At 46.1% G+C, this 26,942-nt stretch overlaps 1 protein-coding gene across 1 annotated transcript in view; it reads right to left on the reverse strand.

Annotated features, from left to right (window-relative positions):
- The window catches only part of LOC308256081 (urea transporter 2-like), a 147,656-nt gene that overhangs the window by 5,633 nt on the left and 115,081 nt on the right, over positions 1 to 26,942 (reverse strand). Inside the window, exons 3-7 of the mRNA XM_080684078.1 lie at positions 12,475 to 12,659; positions 9,587 to 9,767; positions 8,410 to 8,599; positions 5,858 to 5,986; positions 1,784 to 1,976 (exon numbers count right to left, since the gene is read on the reverse strand). Coding sequence (XP_080540204.1) covers positions 1,784 to 1,976; positions 5,858 to 5,986; positions 8,410 to 8,599; positions 9,587 to 9,767; positions 12,475 to 12,648 — 867 coding nt within the window. The 5' untranslated portion in view covers positions 12,649 to 12,659. The remainder of the gene's footprint in view (positions 1 to 1,783; positions 1,977 to 5,857; positions 5,987 to 8,409; positions 8,600 to 9,586; positions 9,768 to 12,474; positions 12,660 to 26,942) is intronic.

Consider the following 26,942-nt stretch of genomic DNA (forward strand, 5'->3'; position numbering starts at 1 on the left):
CTTTTTGAGGACAGGGCTCCCTTGTGGCAGGGTACTTAATAGGTGCTTAATAACTATGTATTGAATAGCTCAGTGGTTTTTAAACTTCATGTACACAGGAACCACCTAAATATCTTTACAAACAATGTTGATGCCTGGCTCCTCCCAGACTTTCTGATTTAACTGGTATGGAGCATGACCGGGCCTCAGGGGGTTTGGATGTGCACGAGAGTTTGAGGACCAGTGGGTTAGTTATTGACAATCTATTGTAGATGTTGGGAGTTCATTGTCTTTCTTCCACTGGTGAAATTTTATACTTTTTTTCACAATTTTATTGGATTCTGAAGTTAGTCTGATTTTTTTTTTTTTTGCTTGAGGAGTCTCCGAGAACTTTTAGGAGTTGTCCACCCTTGTCTCTGAGGAGGTGGCCTTTTAATAACCAAGCACTGTCTGGGCTAGACCCTACAGACTTGTGCTATGAATGACAGGGTAGGGGCCCTGTGTTATTTCAAGGAACCTGAAACACTTTGTGCCAGTCCAGGGAACTCAGCTTAAGTGGGGGAACAGGCTGGAAAGCTACTCAATAAATATTCCACTACTTCCTGAAGTCTGAGGAATGCTGAGGGGAATTGGGCTCCCACCTTCCATCTGGGAACACAGATTTTAAGCCCAAGCGGCCAAGAATGAGAGGAATGAGGAAACAAGCTAACTTGGAAAGTAGCCTCTATAGGGACCTGGTGAACTATGGCCCCAGGAGGCCTGCCCTCCCCTCCTCGCTGCTTTTCAGGCCACAGCTGACACCCTGGTGTGAGGGAAAGTCAGGTGTGTGGTGGAAATTTACTGAACGCCAGGCTCCTCATACTCTAGATAATCCTCATGTAACAACAACATGCCTGTCCAACAGAAAGGAAGTCACTCCCCTCATTGTTTTAAAGAGAAAGAGGGAAATGGCATTGAGTCTTCAAATCAGCTCTGGATGGTGTAGAAGAGAAGCCTGTTGTCAGAGTCGTGGTTGGGTGGGGAGCTCAGAGAGTGTGCTTGGGTTTCAGGGTATGTGGATTTGGGTTCTACCACTTTCTAACTTTTTATTTTGATGGTGAACAAGAGCCATCTCTTCTCTGTGGCCCTTTCCAATCTGGCCCCCTCAGTGCTGGACTGTACAGTCACACAATACAGGGTGGGTGGGGCCTTTCTCTATGGCAATGCCACATGTCACTGCAGCTGTCACTTGGACCATGCTTCATGGATAGGGCACGGATTAGGTCTTCAATAAAGTTTTTTTTTTGTGGTCTGTTAATCCTCACCTGAGGATTTTCCATTGATTTTTAGAGAGAATGGAAGGGAAGAAGAAGAAGAAGAAGAAGAAGAAGAAGAAGAAGAAGAAGAAGAAGAAGAAGAAGAAGAAGAAGAAGAAACAACGAGAGAGAGAGAGAGAGAGAGAGAGAGAGAGAGAGAGAGAGAGAGAAGAGAGAGAGATTGGTTGCTTCCTGTATGTGTCCTGACCAGGGCTGGGGATCAAGCCTGCAACTGAGGTACATGTCCTTGACCGTAATTGAACCTGGGAACCTTCAGTCTGTGGGCTGACTATCTACTGAGCCAAACCAGCTAGGGCTTCAATAAAGGTTTGTTGAAAGACCATGTGAAAGTGGAAGTGACCCTTTCCTGTCCTTTTCTCCACCAGACCCGACATGTGAGGGAGGTGCATGTAGAGAAGCGGAGAGCCTGGGGAATGCCTGAACCAGTTAGAGAGAAGGTCTGCAGTGGAATCAGGGGGTCCAAATTCATCTGCCACAGGGTAACTTACCAAGGGCACTTCGATCTCTGTCCAGGTGATGTTGGGCACCGAAGACACGGGCTCCACTAGTGTCGTGGGGAAGAACAGGTTGTAGTGGCCTGTGGCTGCCAGGTATAGGGTCACCGCGATGTTGAAGGGCAGTGTAAAAACTGGGAGGTCCCACTTGCTGAAGATGGAGTTCAAGGCACTAGAAAGAACTGGGCTGAAGATGGAAGACGCAAAGGGTTAATCACTGTAGTCATTCTTAGTGATACACCATCTCCTCAGCTCTGGCCACTGTGCCGTTTCCTGTCCCCTCTCCCTGATACGTTCCTTCCTGGCTCTCTTGATACTCAAGCAGTCCATTGACCTGTGTTTGGGAACAGGGTATTCAATTTAAGGCACCACCTTTGAGAAACACAATTTAAAAGTAATATAAACCTGTCTTGAATAGAAAGCTTTATAGCATAATTTAAATATTTCTTTGTTAGTTAAACCAAGAAAGTGAAACAAAATATAATTCTTACAAAATGTCATGTATTGTCTTTGGCTCATCAAGATGTGCAATGGCTACTATGCTGAGCTGTGATAATGTTTTAGGAGTCTGGCCTCTGGGAGGAGGCTGCCATGCACATAGATAGCACACAGGATTGGATTCAGTTAAAATACTTTGAGCTACTCTGGGAACCGCCATGTGAAAATGACACCTTGAGTTGTTTGTGTTTCCTCTCCTCTTGGCCTTTTCCTTGGAAAGAACACAGATTTTGGAGAAAGAAAGAGCTGAGTGCAAATGCTAACTATAGGCTGAGTGAGCAACATTAAGCAATTAATCTTCTTTAGCTTTAGTTTCCTCTGAAGGGACCAGATACCCTGGATTCCTAACACCCGATGTCTTACACTCTCAGCGACCTCAGGACAAAACATGAAATAGGATCCGGCTGCGTGGTCTACTTTTAATTGATGACTGTGAAGCCCAAATGGGCATTTAAGACTGCCTGAAAACCCTGTTCACATCCCTAGCCAATTAATTCTCCAACTTGCTGAGACAAGTATTTCACATCTCCTCTTTTCTCCTCAACTTTCACGTCTGCTTTCCTTTAGTTTCAGCTAACCACCTTGCTTTACTTCATTAAGAAAATAGAAATGACAAGATGAGAAATGCTTAATTTCCCCACCGAAAGATCCACATTCAACTGCCCTGTGTCCACATGCTCTCCTCACTGCCTTTTTCATATGATGGATGTGTTCCTGTTCCTTTATCAGGCAAATTCTTTTCCTTGTACCTAGGGAACCAATCTATCTCAAAGATTTCCCTCCTGTGATTTTCTACTTTTTCTCTGGATTATCCTCATAAGTACACAAACATATTCTAGTATCTTCTACCTTTAAAAGCCCTCCCCCTTTAATCTAATGTCTGCTCAGTTATTGCCCCATTTCTCTTTCCTTTTATAGCAATACACCTCAGAAATATTATCTATCTTTGCTACCCCAATCATTCTCCTCCAATGCTTTCCTAAACCCACTCTAATCAGAGTTCTCCCCATGAAGATGACTCTCATCCAGTTCACCAATGACGTCTATCTTGTCAAATCCATAATCATCCCCTGCTCCCTGCATTTGATTGCTGGACCCTCTGACTAGATTGCAACATTCTCTGTCTGGGTTGCCATGACACTGTACACCCTCCGTTTTCTTCTTGCTTCTCCAGCAGTTCCTTCACAACTCTCTGTCAGTTGTTCTTCCTCTCTTTTGCCAATTTCTAAATATTAGAAGATCCTCTCTCTCTTTCTAATATTCTCTTTCTGGGTAATATCTTTAGTCCCATGGACAAAAAATATCTTCTATCTGCCTCTGAGTTCTAAATCTTGACTATATCACTAAGTTCCAGATTTGCATATCCAGTGACCTACTCAACACCTCTACTTGGAAGTTTAAAGTTTCATGTCTAAACAGAACCCTCAGTTTGTATCCTGTCTCCAAACACCACCCTGTTTTTCTTCGTCTTCTCCATCAAACCAGGTGCTCAGGCAAGTTATAGGAGTATCTGAGTCATCCCCCACAAACCCCATACTCCACAGCCTCTCAGGAAGTCCTATTGCTTCTACTTTCCTTAAAATATACCCAAGCCCAACCACTTCTCACCACCTCCCGGATACCACACTATTCTAGACTGTCCTCATCCCTTGTGGGTTATTGTAGCAAAAAACTCACTACGCCTTCAGTATTTACTCTTGTCCAGTTGAAATCCATCCTCCACACTGCAAGAAGAGTCATTTGCTTAAATTTAAACCATATTGCATCACTCCTCTGCTTAAACCCTTTGACTGCTTCCCATCACAGTTGTAATGAAAATCCAAAGGCCTACTGATCTATGAAGCATATGGGGTCTGGCCCTCATCTACTTCTGCCTCACCTTCTGCCCCCCTCCATTCTGGGTTTCAGCCCTACTGGTCTTGTTTCTGGAACACATCACACGTCTCTAGTTGGGGTCTTTGTCCATGTGCTGCTTCTGCCTGCAGCATCTTTCACCCAAATCTGCAGATGGTAGGCACCTTCTTGTCATTTAGGTCAAACGCCCCTCTGCAAAGTGGCGTCCTGACATCCACATCTGGAATCATTCTCTGTTTCATTTGGCCCATCTTTTTTTCCTCAAGTACTTATCACACATTGAAATGATCTTTTTAATTCACTGGTTCATATGTTTATTTCTATCTTTGCCAAGAAAAATGTAAGGTCTAAGAGGATGGAGACCTTCTCTTGTTCACAGTGGTCCCCAACACCTAGAATAGTCCATGCATATAGCAGACACCCAGCAAACATTTGTTGGATAAACCTGGAAAGTGACACTGCTAATACCTATGCTGTGGATTGGCTTTTAAGGACTCCATGAGATAAGTGAACAACTACAGTAGTAGCACACAGCTCAGCCAAATTGCCACCCAGTGTGAAGTGGCTGAGGAACTGTGCCAAAGGGCTTAATCTATGCAATTATAAACCAAATGTATGCAAATAAGGACAAGTCCTCCTACTCCTTACATGGGGGCCCATGGGAGACATTAAGGAAATCCCCAACAGAATTGACTGTTTTAGCTGCTTGTCCTGATAGATTAAGAAAGAAGCCCTAAGAAAAAACATAAATTGCCTGGAATGCTCAATGTAGTAATTTATTTGCAAGCACTACTAAAAAGTAATGGAACAGTACTTAAACTACATTAAACTAACTGCTTAGACTTTGAAACCAAAGAAAGACATTTACTTCTTAGAGATGTTAAAAATCAGTCAGCATGTCTGAGAGGAGGTGAGCCCAAGGCTGGAGGCTACACGTTTGCTTCGGGCCTCCTGCCTCTGCGTTCAGCAGGTGCCCTTGAACCCTGCAGGCCTGCTGTGGATGCAAGTGAACTAAGGCCCCCACGAGTGAAAAGCCCCGCACACACTGTGCCCAGTGGATAGTTCTTAATACCCTTCCATCTTACTTTACCTTCCTTCTGCAAAATGAGGTGATTTCACAGTAAGATCTCAACTGATGTTTCTCATCAAAGACTCTATGCTCTGAATACAGATGCACTGGTCCAGGAAAGCTCTATGCATCTATCACCAGTGAGTTTTCAGCTTTTGGATCTTGGTTCGGCTGCAGGATAGATGATTACCATAGGGCCTGGGGTTTAGTAGTGCAGGCTCTGGGTTCAGAAGGCTAACAGTGATCACTTTTTACCAAGTGTGACCTTGGGACAAGCTATGTAATCTCTGTGTACCTTGGTCTTTCCTTCTGTACATGGGGACAGCAATAGCCCTACACTGCTTAGCACTGTGCATGTAGGAAATGAATGTCAGCCTTTTTCATGAAGCCTGTCATGCAAGGAGGAATATCAGCACAAGACCAAACGTGTGGTGCTTTGTTGCTTTAAAGGGTCCCTGTCACTCCAGATTCAAGCATGATCCTCTTGGGTGCGACTGAACTCATGGACTTCCACAAAGTCTTTCAGGACAGACAAGCCTGACTGTGAAGATGCGGGGCCTCATGACGGTATACGTCCTTGTCTGGTCTAAGACACAGTCATCTTGGGGCTCTGTGGGTCTGGGAGCAGAAACAATGAGGCGTCTCACCAGGCCATAGCAGTGAAGGTCACAGGAAACAGAAGCCACCAGTAATAGTCCAACTTCTTGGAGAACACAGCCATCAGCAGTCCAACGAGCATCCCATTGTACCCATGGAGTCCGGAGGCGATCGCGGACCTGGGGTGAAGCAGAGTTACTCTGCGTTTGACCTCATTGTCTCTCTCTCCTGCTGCTCACAGAGGAGTCAGTTTATTCAATGGATGTTGGGCAATCACATAGCTGCCAGCACCTTCCACACACACACACACACACACACACACACACACACGTGTGTGTGTGTGTGTGTGTGTGCGCCTTGATTACCTTTGCTGATCTAGAATTAAATTATGCACTTCTGTCTTCTCTGTGTCTAAACTTTCCTTCTCAGGGGAGTCTCAGATTGCTACATATAGAGGGAAATCTGAAAGAAACCTGAGGTGTGACACTGGAAAGTTGTGTGTGTGTGTGTGTGTGTGTGTGTGTGTGTGTGTGTGTGTGTGTATGTGTTGGGAATGGAGGCCAGGGGCAGCTGTAGATGGGGGACTGGAAGAGAAGGGGGCGTTCAGAATCTCCTCAGGACTAGAGTAACTATCTGAGAAGCAGAAACCCATGTTTTGGGAAAATAATTATTTTTCATTGTGCTTGCATTTTTTCTATATTTTCTCATTTGTGTTTGGTGTTAGAATTTAGTACTTTTTTTGTTTTATATTCTAGCTGCCTCAGGCAAACTGAGCAAAGACAGCTGGCCCATACTTTGAAGTCCCACAGCCCCAGTGGCTGGGTATAGCAGGGGCAGTGGAAATAAAATGAGGAAGCTTTGGGGAGACAAAATTGGGGGAACCTTAGGGGTTGCCTCCACAGCTGCCCTTCCCTATGGAGAGTGCCCCCCCCCCCCCAAGAACTTTTCTCTGCCAAAAGTCTGATGGCTTCTGGATTTGGTTGTCAGGAGGAAACCCATTACCTTACACCCCTGCTCTGACCATCAAAACTATAAAACTAGGTTCAACCCCAATGCCAAAGAATCTTCATTAGGATCATGTTTCATGACAACATGGCAGCATCAGTGTTGCTGACTTTGGGTTACTATCTGTAAAGTACAGTCTCAGGACTAGTGGGCTGTGGTGATGGGGGTGGGATACTAGGGGTGGTGGTGGAGGGCAGTGGTGGAGGTTCTGACCTGGATATGTGGCTGTGTCAGTGGCTCATTGTGGATCGTGGTGAAGTCATGGCTCTTTAGAAGAATGTGTAAGGTGTCTGGAGTTTTGCACCTGTGGTGTAGGACATGGTACTGACCTATCAGTAATGAAGCTCAAATCTTTCCTAGGCACTGGAGTGGAATATGGAACATTTGGACTGGACTTCTCATCTTGGACATGCTTAGAACATAGCCATGGAGAGAAGACTCAGAAAGCAATTAGAGAACCATCCTATATAATAAAATCCCAGGTGGCGTCACGCCCTCACGTGACATCCTCACAAGATGGCCACCACAAGATGGCTGGCAGGGGAGGGCAATTGTGGGAGATCAGGCCGGCAGGGGAGGGGAGTTGGGGGCAAATAGGCTGGCAGGGAAGGGCAGTTGGGAGTGAATAGGCCGGCAGGGGAGGGCAGTTGGGGGCAACCAGGCCTGCAGGGGAGGGCAGTTGGGGGCCATCAGGCCAGCAGGGGAGCAGTTAGGCATCAATCAGGATGGCAGGGGAGCAGTTAGGGGGTGATCAGGCTGGCAGGCAGAAGTGGTTAGGGGCAATCAGGCAGGCAGGCGAGTGGTTAGGAGCCTGCAGTCCCAAATTGTGAGAGGGATGTCCGACAGCTGGCTTAGGCACGATCCTACAGGGGTCAGGCCTAAACCGGCTATCGGACCTTCCCCAAAGGGGTCCCAGATTGTAGAGAGTGCAGGACGGGCTGAAAGACACCACCCCTCACCCCCCATGCATGAATTTTGTGCACTGGGCCTCTAGTCTAATATATTAATGGGGTATGTTCTGTGGTTGTTCAGAGAGAAAGGAAGGGTCATAATACACTGGGCAAGCAGGGTGTCTTCCTGGAGGAGGAGAGATTGAGGGAATGGTAGGATTAGATACCCAGAAGCAACAGTGCTCAATTGGGAACAAGTGTGACGTTGAGTGGTAGGTAGGGTGGGTGTATTAGAGAGGCTTTGGAAGCCAAGTTGAGGGATTGGATTTTATTCTGATGCATATTTGGCTTAAATTTGCCTTTTCCAAACTCTGCGTTACATACTGTCTTGTATTATTTAGAAAACATTTCTTGCCTGTTAGTCTTGTCCCCCTCAACTAGATTGCAGGCTCCATGAGGGAAGAACTGCCTCAATGTTCTGCACCTGCCCCAGAGGAAGTGTTTCCAGAAGGCTCTACAGTCAAATGGAGCCTGGCTCTGTCATTTGCTGTGAGTGGTTTAATTCTGTGAGGATCTCCAATGACCTGTTCAAAGCTGAGACTCAGGAGACCTCGGCCTGACTGAGAGGATAAAGTAGGCTGACCACAAGTAATCACCTCTCCACCTGTCTGCCTCAATACCCAAGATCAACATGGAAAGGGACCCACCTGTCTTGGCTCAAGGCAAGGGCAGTTAAGGTTGAGACCACTGTTCCCAGACCCCCAGCAATTGTCCACCAGGGATTCTGGATCAGGAGCCCTATGAAGATGATGAACCCGCTGAGAGGGTTGTTGACGAACATCACCTGACCAGTCCCCCTTAGAACCCAGTCTGTGAACTGCAGGGCCAGCGGCTTATCTGAAAGAGATGGGCAGAACCAGAGCCATCAGCAGGGTCCAGCCTGTGCTTCCCTGCTGGACCACTGGTTGGCGTGGCAACCAAGGCAGACAGGGATACATGAACCAAGACACTTCCCCTCATTCAGCCTGGCACCCAGCCCATCTCTGAGTGGCCAGGCAATCAGTCCGCATGGGTGCTAGTTTTGCATTACACACCGAGGCACCGTGCTGAGACCAATTTAACGCTGTTCCAGCCATTGGCTTGGTTGGCAAGGAAGCCCCAGGAGCATTCCAAGAGAAATTTATTGATCCAAGGGAAGGGGTGGAGAGGGAAGGAAGCTCTTTTTATACAGTGCTGTATGACTCAGTTGAGGGCTGGTATCTGAGCAGCAGAGACAGTAGTCTGGAGAAAGGAAGCTGGGAAAGAAATGATTTTAGTACAGTTGTGACAATAGTATTGAGTCGGGATGTGGAGGAAGCCAGGTCCAGAAGAGGGAGCATACATTTGATCTCATTCTCTGGGTTGGTTTCCAGTATAGCCCATACAGGTGGGGGCAGGGAGGTGAGGCGTGTTTGTTGAAGCATTTAGTTTAGAGAAATGATGAGAAGGAAGACATTAAAAAGAAAAAACTCTGGAATACTGGTGGGGTGATGCCAATACTTGGCACATAATACACAGCCAGCAAAAGTGAAAGAATGACCAATCAGCTTGTTTGGGAAATGGCTTATATGCTAAGTGGTTGTCTTATAGCTATTCCATTATTCCCTGAAGGAGTGAAGAATTTTCAAACAACTAAAATGAGTGAAATGCATTTAATTCCAAAACCTTGGGAATTCCAAGTTATTAGGGTATGTTATGCCTCCCGAGTCAACTCAGGGCTGGTGCACCCCGTAGGTGGGAGCCCTCACCATGGTTGAGTGAAGGAGCAGCTTCCTCTCTCCAAGCCAGAGGCAGGGCTGTCCCACTGGTCTGGCCCGGCTGCTTCTTCCCTGGGCATTGACTTACCTTTCAGCCAGCTCCTGCACTCCTTCATCTCGCCTGTCAGGTAGCTCACTGCTTGGAAGAGGCTGATGCCTCCTCGGCCTGCCGAGCCCCGGGGGGCTGCCCCACTTTCTCTCCTTTTACTCCTTTCAGTGGGTTTTTCAATTTTCACAATGTGGCTCTCTTCGTTGGATGAGCGGAGATCCTTTCAGGAGAAGCCATGACAAAATATCAGATAATTTAGCTTTTTGAGAGCAGGAGCATTTGGGGATAAAGAAGGTTGTCAGATTTTTTCTTTTTGATATAAAGGATCATAAGACAAATATGCACTGTCTCACGGTGCCCCGACTGCCCACACAGACCAGCTCTTCCCAGGATCTCTACACTTTCTTCACAGTTTCTTAACCCTTTGTGCCAGGGATCCCTTTTGGCAACCTGGCAAGCCTGTGGAGTTCCTTTCAGAACGTAAATGTTTGGAAATGAATAAAGTAAGTAGCATTACAAAGAAAACCAATGACACTGAAGTGCAGTGATCACAATATTAGAAAAGACTGTGATACACATATAGGCGTGGCAGATCCAATACCTACTATGATTTCAGGGTAGAGAGGAGTGAATACCTGGGGCCTCTCCACTCTAACTCAGGATCGCTGCAGGGCCATCCCAGCTCCAGCACTCACCCTAGGAGCAGCGAGGCCTCTACTGTGACTGCATCATAGCCCAGCTTTTTCTCTAATCCTGCTGCCTTACTTCTCTGCAAGTACTGACCCCAGTGGCATACCCCTGTAAACTTCTTATATGCAAATCTCCAAGTCAGCTTCCTAGGGAAACCCAATCTGTGACAAGGACAAAAATCTCACATGTGCTAATATGACTGTTGTTCATTTCCTATATTCCTAATTGAAGTAAATGTGAAAGTTTGTTGGAAGTTAATAAAAATAAAGGTGACTTACTTAACCCCCCTCCCAAGGTCCTTCCCCTCAATTCTATTTGTGGACCTCTTGGTCAGGACTCCTTGCTCTAAAGTTGTGCTGTCCCATATAGTAGCTAACAGGACATGTGGCTATTGAGCACCTGAAATGTGACGAGTCTAAATTGAGATGTGCTCTAAGTGAATTTTAAATACTTAGTATAAAAAGAATGTGTAAAATATCTGTGATACTTTATATTGATTATATATTGAAATGACATATATATTCATATATATCAGAATAAGTAAAATATATGATTGAAATTCATTTCACTTGCTTCTTTCTACTTTTTAAAAACATGTTAATAGAAATTAAACTTACACATGTGGCTTGCATTATATTTTAATTGTACACCTAAAGTTCTCTCCTCCATTAAGACAATGAGAGCAATGGAAAAAATTGTGCCCGAGATGGTGGATAACAATTGGGGAGAGTGACGAGCTAGTCAAAAGCTTAAACAGATAAACTGGGGAATGAGATGTCCAAAGGGGGTTTTGAAAAGCTTGGGGATATTTCTGTGAATCTAGAAGGCCTCATGTATGTGTAGGGCTGGCACATGACCAGGACAGTGTGCAAGCTCAAAGGAGAACTGAGAGGTCCCTAAGTTCTCACCTGGCTGAGTTTAGAGAGTGCAGGCTGAGGTAGAATTGAAAACTGCCTGGATGAGTGTTGGAGATATCCCCCCAAATGCACATAGATCCATTAGAATATGTCTGTCGAATCATTGGCTGACCAGTAGGCTAATTGAGCAAAGACATCAGTGGTTAGAAATGATAAAAAATATAGACTATCCAGAATTAGTTCAGAAAAGCCATTAGACAGACATGCCAGCAATTGACTTGTCTTTAAATTTTCTGGTTCTTTCCTCTGACTGCTCCAATCTGATATTGAGCTTCTCTAGCAAATTTTCACTTCTATTATACTTTTCAACCTCAGAATTTTTACTTGTTTCTTTTTTAATAATTCCCTCTTTATTGATAGTCTTTATTTGGTGAGATATTATGGTCATACTTCTCATACTTTCCTTTAACTCTTTAGACATGTTTTGTTGTTGTTGTTGTTCCTTAATTGTATTTAAGGTGATTTAAAGTCTTTTTCTAGTAAGTCTAAAGTCTGGGCTTCCTTAAAGACAGTTTCTATTGACTGCTTTATTTCCCTTGTTCCATACTTTCTTATTTCTTGGCATGTCTCATTATTGTTTGTTGAAAACTGGATGTTTTAAATAATATAGTGTGGCAACTCTGGAAATCAGATTCTTCTCTCTCCCCAGGGTTTGTTATTGCTGGCTTGTATCCCTCTCCACTGTATTAGTAGCTATAGCCAGGCTACTTCTGTGATACTGTGTTCAAGGAGTGCTAAAAGCTGACATTTGCCTGACGAGTGTGGCTCAGTGGTTGAGCATTGACCTACGAACCAGGAGGTCATGGTTCGATTCCCAGTCAGGGCACATGCCTGAATTGCGGGCTCGATCCCCAGTAAGGGGTGTGCAGAAGGCAGCTGATCAATGATTCTCTCTCATCATTGATGTTTCTATCTCCCTCTTCCTCTCCCTTCCTCTATGAAATCAATAAAAATACATAAAAAATAAAGACTGGCATTTGAATGAAGGCTTTCTTTTTGGAGACAATAGGTAATTCAAGGGGGCAAGTCTAAAGGGCAAGATTTTGGAGACTGGTTGGAAGACTGGTGTATGAGTGTGTACATTTCTTGTCCTTAAAATCATGTTGCACAAAAGCTACATTTTCATCTTAGGCCAAGTAGGACTAATCATGGGAGTGACCATGTATTGACTTGGGATAGAATCTCCCTGAAAAATTGGCTCCTCTGTGGCATTATATAATACAGGCATTGGGTAGTTGGGAAAATAGCATCTTTCACTACCCTTCCCCAAACCCTACCCCAAGCCCACCTGAGAAACATCCTAGGAGAAACTTTCCTCACCTTTTCTTCAGGCATTTCCAGGAGGGGCAGGGCTGGGTGTGTATCCTGAGGGCTGGAGGGCCAGGTAGGGCTGGCTAACTCTGACTCATAGAGTTTGTATCTGCTGGAAAGAGGCTCTGCCAGAAGAGGACTGCTGTGAGTTTCAGACATCTCCTTCAGGGGGCGGCCACTCATTGGTCATGCAACTGGTGGAAAAAAAAAAAGAGACAGTACAGGTCGGTCAGGATCGAGCTTACATGGACTTGGCTGAGGCTGAAGGAGGCCTCAGAAAGCATATAGTCTTCCCTGACACACATGGGACCTGCTGTTTCAGAAGTTTGTGCTGCCAGAGTGGCCTAGAGCCATTCCTCCATCCATGTGAAGTTTCAAAATCCCCCCATTCTTCCAAGTCCAGAAGAAAGTCTATTCCATTGGGAAGATTTCTCTGACACCCAGAATAGGTGTCTCCTCTTTTTTTCTGATTTCTGAACTATTTTTCCCTACCTTTTATATTGGTCATTGTACTATCTGTACATATATTTTCCCTTAACACATACACAAATAGATCTGGCTCTTCCAACTTAGTGGCGATCTAAAAGAAACTTGTTTTCTTAATTGCTAGGGAGCCTGCATTGCTTATAGTTGACCTCCAGTCTCCCTTCTTTCCCCTCTGCCCTCAGTGCTCTTTCCATCTCCTTCCCCCTTTTCCTTCCCTAGAAACAGTAAGAAACTCTGGTATAATCTGTTTGAAGCTGTGTGCACCAGGCTGGGCATCTTTCCCCCTCTGTGTGGGACCACTAGGGCCAGGGTTTATGCCATGACATGCTTTTGGGAACAACATCTGCCAGAGGTTCTCAGTTTCTCAATCTATTCTGGTGTCCCAGGTAGTGCTACACTTCTCCCCTTCCCATTCAGTAATCTTAACCATTCTTCTCTGCCTCCTTCAGTTCAGTTATGTCTTCATTTACTTTATTGTTTCTTTGAGAGTTGGCTTTGGACCTGCACATAGCCTCTTCAATATGATTTAGATTTTCTCTATTGCTTCATGCTGCCTCCTCTGAGTTGCAGGGCAGTGTATCTCAGGACAGTGATTGCAGATCCCTAGGATGGGTGCTAGCATTCCTTACATTTACCATTGCAGACATTCCTAAAGGATTGCAGACATTTTCAAAGGGGCTAAAGTCCCCCTTTCTATACCTGCATTAGTACCATTTCCCTTCTTCTACTCCCAATGGGAGGAATTATTGTTCTTCACTGTTGCTTCCAGACCACTATATACCTTGCTTGTGTAGAATCCTCTCTTCTTTGAGGCCTATACTACCCCTCTAACTGCTCACTCTCTCATTCAATGAAGACTTTAGGGTTTCCCAATAGTTATCTCTACTCCAATAATTTTCAGCAACTTCAATGTTCAGGCATTGATACTGACCTCACTGACATTAACTCATCATTTATTTTCTGACTTTGCAGATCCTTGTCTTTCTCATCTCTGGTGACTCACACTAACTTTTCCTTTCAGCCACTGATTTCCATAACCACACATGGCCTTGATATCATCCAAACTCTGAAATCTCAAAATCTTGATTCTCTCCTCTGGTCACTACCTCCTGGACTTCCAGCTTACCTGCTCAAGTGCACCCTCTGATACAGTTCTTTCATCCCAACCACTTACCTCTCCCAGCCCCCCTCCCCCCCCATCTCCTCTTTCTTCCTTAACCAAGTTAAATTTCATGGCCCATCATTTTCCCCTTTTCAACCCCCTTGCTCCTCCTTCTCTCCCTCTCTCATTATTGTGCGGTGAAATCCCAATCAGGTTAACCCAACCCTCCATCTTGTCCATGCTCTTATCAAGCAATGAACATTGCTAGAGAGAAATTGCATAACTGGGTAGGCGACTTTCATTTTTAATTTATGCTTGCCATCCTCAATTGGGCTCTTGGCATTTTTCTTTCTCTTTAGCCACCCTAGCCTGGTTTCCACTGCTACTGCCCTTGCTGTAAGACCTCCATACTGGCAAATCCAAACATGTTTCAGTCCTCATCTCACTAGACCCCTCAGTGGTATTCCATGGACTTGACCATCCCTCCTGACACACTCTTCTCTCTTTAGCTTTCATACTTGACCCTTTCTCTGGCTGCTCCTTCACACTTTCCTTGGCTAGCTCCTCCTGTAAATATGAGCTTGTTCTGGGCCATCTTCTCTTTAGTGATGCTCCTGCCCAGTTGAACTCAGCTCTTGCCATGGCTTAATCTTGCCATGACTCCAAAATCTAGCATTCCCAGCCCAGTTTTGAGCATTGGATTCATTGAATTAATTGTCTAGTTTACACCTGTGCATATTCCAGAAGTAGCTTAAAATTAATATACTGAAACAACTCATAACATTTTCTTCCTAAGTCCTGTCCTCTCCCTCAAAGGTGCTTATCCAAGGACAAGTCCTCTTTCCCTTCCAAACTGCTCCTTCAGAAATCTCAGGAGTCAAACTCAATATTCCCTGCTCCTCCAGTCTCCAAATCCAGTATTTCTATCTCTCAATACACCTTCATGTCCGATGTTACTATTTGACTGTCATCACCCCTTGCCAGTTCTCTGGTAAGTCCCAAATGGACTCCCCACTTTTCAGATTTCTCCTCCAAGCCATGCTCCTCAGGGTAATCAGAGCTGTCTTATTAATACTTAAATCCATGTATGTCAGTTCCTTGCTTAAAACCTTTCAATGGCTACAGATGGAAAAAGATGCCTTTCACATGGCATGCAAGGCTCTGTATCACTGAGTTTCCGTTAGGTGTTAGCCCATCCGGTGCTTCTCTTGCTCTTTGTCTGTGGGCTCCACACTGGCCTCATTTTAGTGCCCCTAGAAGGTGTTAAGTAAGTTCATTTTTACCTCAAATGCTGATCCATCTGCCTAGGTCTCTACCTTGCTCTTTACCTGGGTAACTCCTACTCGTCTTTCAGGCTTTATCTCAATGAGCACTTGTCAGAGAAGCCTTTCCTGATCCACCCCTGACTGTGTTCTCCTGTCACATGCTGTCAGGGGACCCAGAATTTTTTCTTATAGCATTTCTTTGCACCACTCAATGATAGATTTATTTGTATATTTATTTGCATAGTATCTGCATCTGCTTCTCTACTGGCACTTAAGATGCATGTGGACAGTGACCTTCTCTGTTCTCTTTGCTGCTGTAACCCCAGCTCCCAGCACAGTGCCTGACACATAGTAGGTGCTCAATAAATAAATAGTTAAATGAGGGGAGGAAGGACAGAAAGCTACAGGTGATACTAGAGAGGGAACATTTCCTTGGAGAGCTTTACAAATCATGTGGGTCTTATGAGACCTGAATGGCTTAAGTAGGGTATAGGGCCACCCACCAGAGCTGCAATTCCGAGCCAGAACTCTGACATGTCTAGCACCTGTCCTCATTCCCAGGAAAAACTCATTTAAACAATATCTGATTTTGAGCGAAGATCTGCCAATATCATTCAGATCCAACCCACTCCCCTTCTTGATGCTGCCACCTGCCTGGAAGGGGGTCTTTTCCTCTAGCTGACACTGGAGGTGAGTATCCCAGAGTTTCAGATTGCTCTGGGGGGAGCATGCGGGGAAGGTTTGAGAGCAAAAGCAAACAAACCTGACAACCTGTCCCTCTCCAACGCTCTTTCTCCCTCTGGTGGCCACGACGTGATAAAGCATCCGGGCTCCTTTGCAGGATTCCTTCCAAGCCATCCAGATAAAAAGCGAGGAGCAACTAACTAGATATCTAGATACATGATTTCCGTGACACCACACATCTGGGTGAAATAGAAATATTTTGGAAAGACCTTGTGTTAAATTCAGTGGCTGTGAAATCCACTAAATGTCCAGTTGAAAAATAACTTTTTTTTCCCCAAATGTATTTCATTGAATCTAAGTTGTTATCAATTGTAAGATGTGTCTTTATTTTGTGTGTCCCCAAGGACGAAGAAAATTCTGCCAATCAAAATTGTAAGATGCATTTTGATTCCAGAAATGTTAAAATATAAAAGCAATGTCTATCATCTAATCAAGGAAGAATTTTTTTTTTTTTAAAGGGATGGGGCTCCAGTACACAGGTAGGAGTTGAGAATGGGTAGCTTAGATAACCTTTTCTAACCACGAGACTGCAAACATTTTTATGTGTCTTTTGATGGAAATGTGTATACACATTAAGAGTCCTTTAAGAAGAGGGCCTATTCTCTTTGAGGATTTCTGTATTCGCAGGACCGGGGAGCCAGCCTGACCCATAACAAGCCTTCCATATATGTTCAATGAGGGATGGAAAGAATGAATGATGGCACAGGGGTGTGCTATCCAGAGTCATCTCTAAAAAGGCACTTCCTTTTCCTCCTCGGAGTCTCTCCTTTATGCAAACAATATTCCCAATTACAAACGGAGAAATCAAGGTGCAAGAAAGCAAAGCAGGTGTTGTTTCTCACATGGATGTAAGCCTGCACACTTTCTGAAGCCAGCTCTCCGCCTCGGAATGAACACAGCAAGCAGAGGCCCAGAAACACTGGCAGCTTGCTCTGGAGTCAAGATTAGACCCAGTTCCCCTCCCTGCGCTCCTCCTGTTTCTCCAACTGTCTTGTGGGGTACAGCTGGGAGTCAGGGAGGAGTGACTCTCCCGGGCAGGGTACAGCTGGGGGCTGAGGGAGGGGTGGCCGCCCCGGGCCCAGGTCCAGGCCCTCAGCCCCGTGTTCCGTTTCATAAGCCTGCACAGCCTCGGCAGGAGCAACGTGATTGCATCTCCTCTGGGGAACACAGCGTTCCTTTGCCATGGGAATGTTTATCCTGCTCAAACGGGGGAATTTTTGGCTTTGGGGTTGGAGTGAGACGCGCAGCAAAAATGACCTTGTAAAGAGAAGGTCTCTGTGTCTGGAAAGAGCCCAGGCTGCAGCTCTGATGCCCAGCTTCACCCTTTCCCTGCCACCAGGGACTGTGTGGGCCTCTGCTTCTCCCTTTTTATAGGACAATGGAAGGTTCTTAGGGCAGTGAAATTGCTGACTTGGTTCTTGGCACATGGGCTGCGTGCATGGTGTTTAGCTTCCCCTCTTGTGCTCCCAGATTGAAGGGGAAGATGGCTGGGGCAACCCAGTGAAGTACAAGCTGGCTGGTCCCACACAGAACGATTTTCACAAGTTTCAATAAGGCGTTGGCCACTTGTTAGAACTGGACGGCAAAATCCCTGCCCCAGCCACGTCCCGTCTGAAGGCACAGGCCTCAGAGTCCGTTCCCAGCTCAGCTCAGAGCCAGTCCACTAAACCTGCTTCCAAGAACACATAATTATCTGCCTGGCGTGCTCACACTCCCCTTGGCTGCCCGCACCTCTTCTCCCTCAGAAATGTGGACAGAAAGGGCTGTTTGGCTCAGCCTCACTTCTCTCCAAAAAGCCAGGCTTCAAATGGTCTCAAAGAGGCTCCAGAAGCAGAGGCTCCCCCACTCTTCTTGTAAGAGCACTCTTGTTGAGTACCTACTGTGTGCTCTTGGGCTACCCCAGGAGCAGAAGTGAGGGGCCCAGGCCCTGCCTGCGGAGTGGCTGGAGAAGTGAGTGGACAGAACGGAAGAGATGCACAGTGGCCAAGGAGAGGACAGGGCAGCTCCTGACCAGAGCACAGCCTCCTCACCTCCCTGCCCTGGAGAGATGGTGCCAGGCTTTCATGTTGGGGATGGGGGCACGCTCAGGCCACGGAAACGCCTGGGAAAGCACAAGGTCTGTGCCAGAAAAATCCCAATGTGGATGCTGCCAGAGTGTGGGCAGGGGCATCCGCAGGCAATAAAAGGTGAAACCAGGGTATCAGAGGTCAGACGGTGAGAGTTCCTGGTTCCTATGTTTGGACCCCAATTCTTCGTCCAGTGTTTAGAAAACAGGGCTGGATCTATTGTACTAACTTAGAACCCTTCTCCTGGCTCTTTCTCTAAAAGACTATCCATTCCTGGTAGCAAGGCAAAAACATGCCCGTGGGGACAGGCTGTGGTCTTTCTAGCATGTTCTTGCTGTCCTGGGTGGGAAGGGGCCGTGCCTGGAAGGGTTTCCTGAGTGGCTGCTATGAGTTAGTGCCGATTCGAAGCTCTTGCCTTTCCTGTGACCTCATGGGCTTAAGTTGGCCAGCATACGTGTCATCTAACATTGCCTCATGGCCATCATCTTCCAGTCAACCTGTTACCGAGGCCATGGCAGCTCTAGGGAAGGAGAAGCGATCAGGAAGTTCTCCAAAATATCTTTTGAATTAATTTACTTTGCCCAGGACTTTGCCCAATTGATGCCAAGAGTTTCCAAAAACGTCTGCAACCTAAGGACCAAAGGGGACATTCTTTGTCTTTCTCAAATAATGAAGGAATCCATTGTTTAGTGCCCCTGACTGTTGCCTGGGGTCCCGTGACCCCATGGGGCTGGCTGCTCTGATTGACAAGGAGGCCATGGACCTACAGAGCCGACATCAACTCCCGGGGACTTTCACCAGCCGGCCGGTCCCAGTTGTGTACATCAGAGCCCAGGACACATGGTCTCCCTTCTGCACCTGAGAGCACTTTAGAGATTAATCCTAAGCCTGCTTTTTCTCTCCAGAGCAGACTTCTGCATTTTCCTTCTGTTTGGCTCACCAGACAAAACCCCTAGACCCTCTTCCATCTTGCCACGGGATCAGAGGTAGAGATATCAGTCCGCCAGGACCTTGCTGAGTCAGGCTGGGTCCCTGGATCAGGGGCTCTGCGGTCCCGAGCCTGGTGGACAGCGGCGGAAAGGGAGAGATCAACTGAGCAGGGCTGAGTGGCTGTTGGAGGGGGAACAGAAGAGGCTCCTGGGCTGGTGCCTCACCCCCTAGGGGCCAGGGAAGGGACGAAGCCAGGAGAGGCCTGGTGACTAGACAGAGAGGGCAAGGGAACAGAGGAGAGGGGCTGGGCGGCAGTTGGGCGAAGGTGAGAGGTGCTGGATTGTGCAAGAGGTTGGCCAAGCGCTGCCTCTTATTAGGGGTGGCTCAGAGCTTTCTTGGCAATGAGTCTGATGTGGGCTGAGAGGAGCCTGACTCACTGGGGCCAGAGGGTCAGGTCGGGTGGGACCGGAATCAGGAGCCAGCATGACCTCCCCTGGGCCATCTGCAGACTGTCGGGTCAGAGCTGGCTGATGGCCAGCGCTGGGGCTGGACCTTCCTGAGGTCCCCGGCAGGGTCAGCTGCGAGTCCAAGCAGGCTTGGCAGGGGAGCTCTGGCCCTCAGTGACCGGCTCAGGGGCCTAGACTAGGGAATGGGATGGGGTTAGAGGCCGACCTCCTTTGGTCTCCTTTTAAGACATTAGATTGTGTTTGCAGGGACATTAGGAGGGGTGTGGCTCTCCCTTCTCAGCTGATGCTTTGAAAGTGGGATGAGCCTTTTGTGCCTATATATTAGCCCCTGTCTCACCTGCTCTCAGCAACAGCAACCCCGGCTTCACCCTCTCCCAGCAGCAGCAACCCTAGGCTGCCGGACCTTCCTCCAGAACCTCTGATCATCAGTCTGTTTTCTTCCTCTGGGCCAGCCCCATCCTGTCCAGGTCCGCTGCCCAGTCCCTCTCTCCTCACTGCTGATGGACGGATGATCCTAAAACACCCCTAGGTTGTGCCATGGTCAGAAAGCTTCCGAGGTGCCACGTCTGAGTGGCTTGCTGCTGGGACTGGGCACGTTCCCCTTGGACGTGGCCCAGGCCCAGAGAGGGGTGACGCCCAGTGTTCTGGAATTCTAATTGTACCTGATGGGGACCAATTCAGGGTACAGGGCTTATAAAAGAGTAGAATGCAAGCCTTTCTGTTTTGAAAGCAGACATTTCTGGGAAGACATGTTGAAACATGAGGAGACTGGCCACGTCACCCCCAGCTAGTGTGGGGACACCCCTGGAGCAGCTAGCTGGGGGTGACGTGGCCAGTATCTGCAGGAGGGAGGGCACTTGGGGGAGAAGTTAAGCAGCCCAGAAGGCTGCCTCCTAACTCTTAGACCAGGGCTCTTCCCCAGCAGGGTAGGCCCTGGGCTCTTCCCTGAGGGTGTCCCTCCTCTGCAGGGACCAGGGGCTAGTGGTGTTTGATTCTCCTTGTGGCCTGGCTTGACATAGCTTAGGTTTTTGGTCTTTGGGTTTGATGGGTACAAACATGTGCCTCCTTTCAGAAACCAGACCATGGTGCAAGATGGGGAATTGCTGTGTGCCACCTGGGGTGGCGGGGCCACCATCCCTCCTTGGCAGGGGTGTAGTTCTTCCGCACTTGACCTCTGCAAGAACTTGGTGTGGCATGCCCTTTAGGCTCTTGAGCTACCTTCATTTTTTTCAACAAAACCCTGGTAACATTTTTCCTTGCACAGATGTTGATGTTCTAAACCACACTGATTAGAGTGGGGAGGCTGGCTGTCCCTGGGAGGCTGTGGAAATTGGGACACATTCCATCAGGCACTATCCCTAGAGCCTTCATTCAGGTACAGCCCTGTTAAAGTCCTCCGTAGACAGAGTGGGGCGTTTAAAGAGGATGAGGGGTGGATCAGGGGAGGTGGTTAATGGGCTGGTGTTAAGTCTCAGGTCTCTCTTGAGGACCCTATCCCACGGACACCAGCCTGAGGACACAGCGGCTGGGGGCTCCTCAGCAGCCTCCACATGTTGCCTCCTCCATGCTACAGCAGGGATCCTCCACCTGCTGTCACATGCTCAGAGGTCAACACAGACACTGGCTTTCCCCCAGTCCCTGGTCTTCAAACTGGCCTCACATAACCCCGTTCTGCACATGACTAATCCAGCCACCCCTTCCTGGCCCGGTGGGGGACCCCTTCCTGGCCTGGTGGAGGACCCCTACCTGGTCTGTTGGAGCATGCTGGTGGGCAAGGCTGCTTTCAGAGCACATCCTCTTTCCCCTCCAGCAGATGTGGATGCTCTGTCCTTTAAACTCAAGAGTTGAAATCCACGACCTTGACAGCTTATGGTCATCGGTATCTGGGGAGCTTTAAAAATTGCTGCAGCCTGGGCTCCTTCTCCAAAGATCCTGACGGAAGTGGTCTGGGGTGCACCCTGGGCACGAAATTGTTAAAAGCATCCCAGGTGAGGCCACCATGGGGCCCAGGCTGGGAAGCACTGGCCTAGACCTTGGCATTCATTCCTCTGGGCCCATTTTGTCCCCTTGCAACTCGAGGTGAGGGCTGAGGACCAGCTGCATTTCTCAGTGCAGGATCCCAGCCCCACCCCTAGGCACAGACGTGCATTTGGACAAGACCCCGAGTGGTCCCTCTGCTCACTCAGGCCTAAGAGGCCCAGGGAGGGGTTTCACTGGGCAGGGCTGTTGCGAGAGGTGGGCAGTGGGCACACAGAGCCAGAGGAAGGGAGGGGCATGCTGGGAGCAGGCCTGGAAACAATCTGTATTCATTTCAAAACTTTTGCTTCGTGGTCAAAGCATTCAGTAAACAAGCAAGACCAGACTAGAGCTAGGAACAGCAAACCCAAAACGCAACAAAAGCTAGGTTTATGGCTTTAATGACATACTTTTACATCCTCTATCTCCAGATGAAAGGAGGTGGCAAACACCCTAGCCTTTTCCAGCACGTGTCTCGGCCTGTGGAAATGAAATCCCTGCTTCCCACACACCCTGTTCAGGGTCGTAGCAATGCATGCTCCAAAGGAAGCTGGTTGTAGGGTGTGCACAATTGCAGAAAAAAAATATGTACCATCTATGGAAATAGAGGCTCATTTTAATTGCTGAAATCTGAACTGACTGTTCACTTTTGCCTTGTATGCTCATACAAGACCATAAAGAGGAGACAGAGGGGCCATCGATAAGGATAGATGCAGGACGCATGTTAGGGTAATTAAAGCCAGGGAGCTTTGGTGGTGGGCCCTCTGGCAGCTTGGCTATGAACTTCCGTAGGAAGTGCTGGGCAGGAGCGATGCAGGATGGAGAGCACTAGTAAAACCCACTGGTGACCAAATGGTAAGTCTGTGTGATATCAGAGGAGAGAGCAGGGAAGGCCCCACCAGGAGTAGAAAGGGGCATTTTGTGGAGCGGTGAGAAGAGAAATCTAGTTGGGATTGGCAGAAAGGAAGTACAAAGTGGAAAGTTAGGGAATCATAGCTAGACACAGGGAAGAAGAAAGAAGAGAAGAAGGAAGAAAAGTAAAAGAAGAGAAGGGAAAAAGGAGAGTCCCAGCAGGAGAAGAGGCAGTGCTGGTGGTGAGGCTGTGCTGAGTGGGGAGCAACACCCGCCGAAGGGGAGATGGGGCCTGAGAGGCAGAGAGACGCTCCTACACATGCCCCTGTCCTGAAGGGGCCAATGGGGCTTCCAGCTGTCAGACTCCTGGTAGCTTCCCATTCTCCTCCCAAACTCCAGGGATCCTGTGAAGGAGGGAGCAACACTCTCCCCTGAGAAGAGGACCTGTGTTGCTTCTTTTTCATCGCCCTGTGGCTCCTGCATATCATCTGCACTTAGAAATAGGTCCTGGACCAGCCACGTGAGAGGGAAGACTGGAGCCAATGTGACGTGGAGACGGGAACGTAACAATTCCAGCTCTACTCCACCCTTTCCCCTCCTTCACGCAAAGCCAGATTGACAAAATGAGCTTTCTTCAGGTCCCCAAGAGGCCACTTGGGGTTGCATCAGGCAAGGATTAAGGAATGTATTCACTTTAGAAGTGGCTGAAGGCATTTGCCAAGATGCTTGTCCTCTGACCCCTGCGGCTGGACTGAGGTAATGGGAGAGACAAGTTGGCTCTATTTATACAACCAAGACTCTGAAGAGATGGAATTTGTCTGGACATCCTGGAAAATAAATCAAGCTGTTGCAAAATCTCTGAAGATGTGTTTTCTCGAGAGCATCTGAAAGGAGGGTGAGTGTCGATGAGCAAACCCCACTGAGAGGGTCCCAGGGGTGGAACAAAAAAGCCTGGACTGTGGAATCTAGCCAGATCCCAGCTCTGCCATTTACCACGGTGCCATATCAGGCACAGATGTGATCACTACCTCCTAAAGCCACATGCAGAGGGCCTAGTGCTTTGTTGGGCATGCAGTAGGTGTCAACAAGTGTTAGTTTCTGCCTCCATTCTCCTGTCTTTTCTGGGGTTGTTCATAAGCTCCAAAGGCTCCAACTACCAGGGATTTAATGAGAGTGAATTTTTATGATGTAAATTTTTAAAAATTGTAATCTGCCTAAAACACCAACATCTGCGTCTCCATAGCAAATCCTATATTGGGTATTGTTCATTCACTCAAAAGTGTTTGTTGAGTACCTACTATGTGCCAATCACCGGAGATTCAACAAGGAGCAAGAAAAAGCTTTATGTTCTAATGGAAAACAGGTGAACTATAAGTGCTGAGGGATGGAACTTCCCTGGTCCCCACTGTGAGAAGGGGTTTGTGGAATGGAGGTAGAAATGAGGGGAGTATCTGATGACTGAAGGGCACCACTAGTATTTATTGGGTGAAGGCCAGGGAGGCTAGGAAAGCCTTTAAGACAAGGGGTTGTCCACTCAAAATGCTCAGTGAGAAACCTTGAGAGACCAAGGATGAAAACCAAAAACTTCCCTCTTGATAGAAAGATTTTTAAGATCAACTTATAAGAGATCTTTGACTTGGGTGTTAAGGGGTCCCATGTCCTGTTTCTTTCTGTTTTTCAGATTTTGCAGTGCATCCCTCTTCTCCTGGGGCCTTTCCTTCCACATAGCAATTGTGCTGCTTTTTGGGGGGCTGTGTTCCTAATTTCTTCATGCACAAGACTGATGCTCCGACTGTGAACTAAGGAGTGGGATTTGATCAGAATTCCAGGAGTGAATCCTTATCAGGAACTTGCCTCTCCAAGAGGTTCAACCCTGGTTAGGAGTGTAGATGGGGCCACAGATTTGGGAGAAGACAAATGGTTTATTTGGGGATCTGAACCCATTGTCTTTGGCTGCAGTAAGTCTACACTGACAAGAAGCAGGTAAATTTGCACCTCTACAAACTGATGGCCCATCTACAACATCTTCAAGGGCTTCTGAGTTTTCAACATTTTGGGGGTTGAGCATTAAAATGAGATGACCATACATTCCACCAAATAATATTCTTTTGAAGTCCCTCATTATCATATTCATAAATCTGTACATATTCATTGTGAAAACTTCAGCTACTAAAGAGTACAGAAGAGAGCAGAAATTTATTGCCATTTCCAAATCAGAAATGGCCCCCATAAACATTGGGTACTATCCTTCCATAAGTGTCTCTGTTCACATTCATAAGCAGCAGGAGAAACAGGATTTTGCCTTATGAGCTCTTCTCTAAAATTAAAAGTATTATATTTCATTTTATGTGACTTTAACAACAGAAAAATGAATTAAAGTGAAACTAAAGAAACTGCTACATTTCAGCTAAATGTTTATTCATCATGGAAAGTATTTTTAGTTTTTATAATCCTTTAAGGTTAAGATAACAGAAAAACTATTTGGAAAAAAATTCCAGGTTTCATATTTAGACAGTATTGATTGCCTTCTCACTAAGAAAAATAAAAAAATTGTTTTTCTTATACTTTTATCAATTTTAATAATTATATTACTATTATTAATTTTGCTCTGTTAAGGTTTATATAATTTCATTCTATTATTTCATTGTAATTCACAGTTGTCATATATTTTTATCTCCATTGAGAGAAGAAAGAATACTTATATGTAGAAAATGTATTATATATTTGTATGATATATATATGTGTGTGTGTATATATATATATATATATATATATTTTTTTTTTTTTGTATATAGGAATTCAATGATCATCACTACTTTTTTATTATAGTTTACATATTCCTAAGTTTTTTATTGTATTTCATTTTGTGGATGACATTTTATCACACACATGAACACATAATTCATGTACATGTATGTTTAAAAGAAAGGGTCCATAGATGCACTATCCCTTGAGTTGCTCTCTGTTTGGGAATGCCTACATATTGTTTAAAGGACAAATTAGTTCATTCTTCATGTATTTCCTGAGTGTCTAATAAATGTACTCCAGAGCTAAAATGTAGACAAAGACTAAGTCATCTATAAGGATATCACACTTTTAAAAAAAATCTTTATTGTTCAGATTATTACAAGTGTTCCTTTTTTCCCCCCATAGGTCCCCTCCACCTGATTCCCCACCCCAACCCATGCCCTTACCCTCTACCACTGTCTTCATCCATAGGTGTAAGATTTTTGTCCAATCTCTTCCCACACCCCTCACACCCCCTCCCCACTGCGAATTGTCAGTCCACTCCTTTTCTATGTTCCTGATTCTATTATATTCATCAGTCCATTCTGTTCATCAGATTTTTTATTCACTTGATTTTTAGATTCACTTGTTGGTAGGTATGTATTTGTTGTCATTTTGTTGTTCATAATTTTTATCTTTACCTTTTTCTTCTTCTTCCTCTTCTTAAAGAATACCCTTCAGCATTTCATATAATCCTGGTTTCGTGGTGATGAACTCCTTTAGCTTTTTCTTGTCTGTGAAGCTCTTTATCTGACCTTCAATTCTGAATGATAGCTTTGCTGGGTAGAGTAATTTTGGTTGTAGGTTCTTGCTATTCATCACTTTGAATATTTCTTGCCACTCCCTTCTGGCCTGCATAGTTTCTGTTGAGAAATCAGCTGACAGTCATATGGGTACTCCCTTGTAGGTAACTAACTGTTTTTCTCTTGCTGCTTTCAAGATTATCTCTTTGTCTTTTGCCCTTGGCATTTTAATTATGATGTGTCTTGGTGTGGTCCTCTTTGGATTTCTCTTGTTTGGGGTTCTCTGCGCTTCCTGGACCTGTAAGTCTATTTCTTTCACCAGGTAGGGAAAGTTTTCTGTCATTATTTCTTCTAATAGGTTTTCAATATTTTGCTCTCTCTCTCCTTCTGGCACCCCAATAATTTGGATGTTGGTATGCTTAAAGTTGTCCCAGAGGCTTCTTACACTATCTTCATATGTTTTGGATTCTTTTTTCTTTTTGTTTTTCTGGTTGGGTGTTTTTTGTTTCTTCATATTTCAGATCTTTGGTTTGATTCTTGGGGTCCTTTGATCTACAGTTGAATTTCTGTATATTCTTTATTTCAGACAGTGTATGCTTAATTTCTGACTGGTCCTTTTCCATTTTTTTTGGCATTCTCATTAAGGTCCTTGAAGGTCTCACTAAGCTCCTCAGAGGTCTCATCAAGTTTCTTGGCAGTTTTTAGAAGATTCTTGAGTAACCTTATAAATGTGTTTTTGAACTCTATGTCCAGTAGTTTGCTTTCCTCCATTTCTTTCATTAGTGACATGTTTCTTTGTCTCCTCATTTTGCTGCTTCCCTGTGTTGATGGAGTGGTTTTCTGTGGTAGGTGAGCTATAGGGCCCAGTGGTTTAGCCTCCCCTATCACCTGAGGTGGAAACTCTTGGTGCACCCCTTTGTGGGCTCAGTGCAAAGTCTTGGTGTAGTTAAGCCTTGATTTCTGTTGGTACACTGGGAGGAATTGACCTCTAGGCCAATTGGCTGTGAGGACCCGCTGTG

Source organism: Plecotus auritus (genome assembly GCF_963455305.1).
Source record: "Plecotus auritus genome assembly, chromosome: 8".
Classification (NCBI taxonomy): Eukaryota; Metazoa; Chordata; class Mammalia; order Chiroptera; family Vespertilionidae; genus Plecotus; species Plecotus auritus.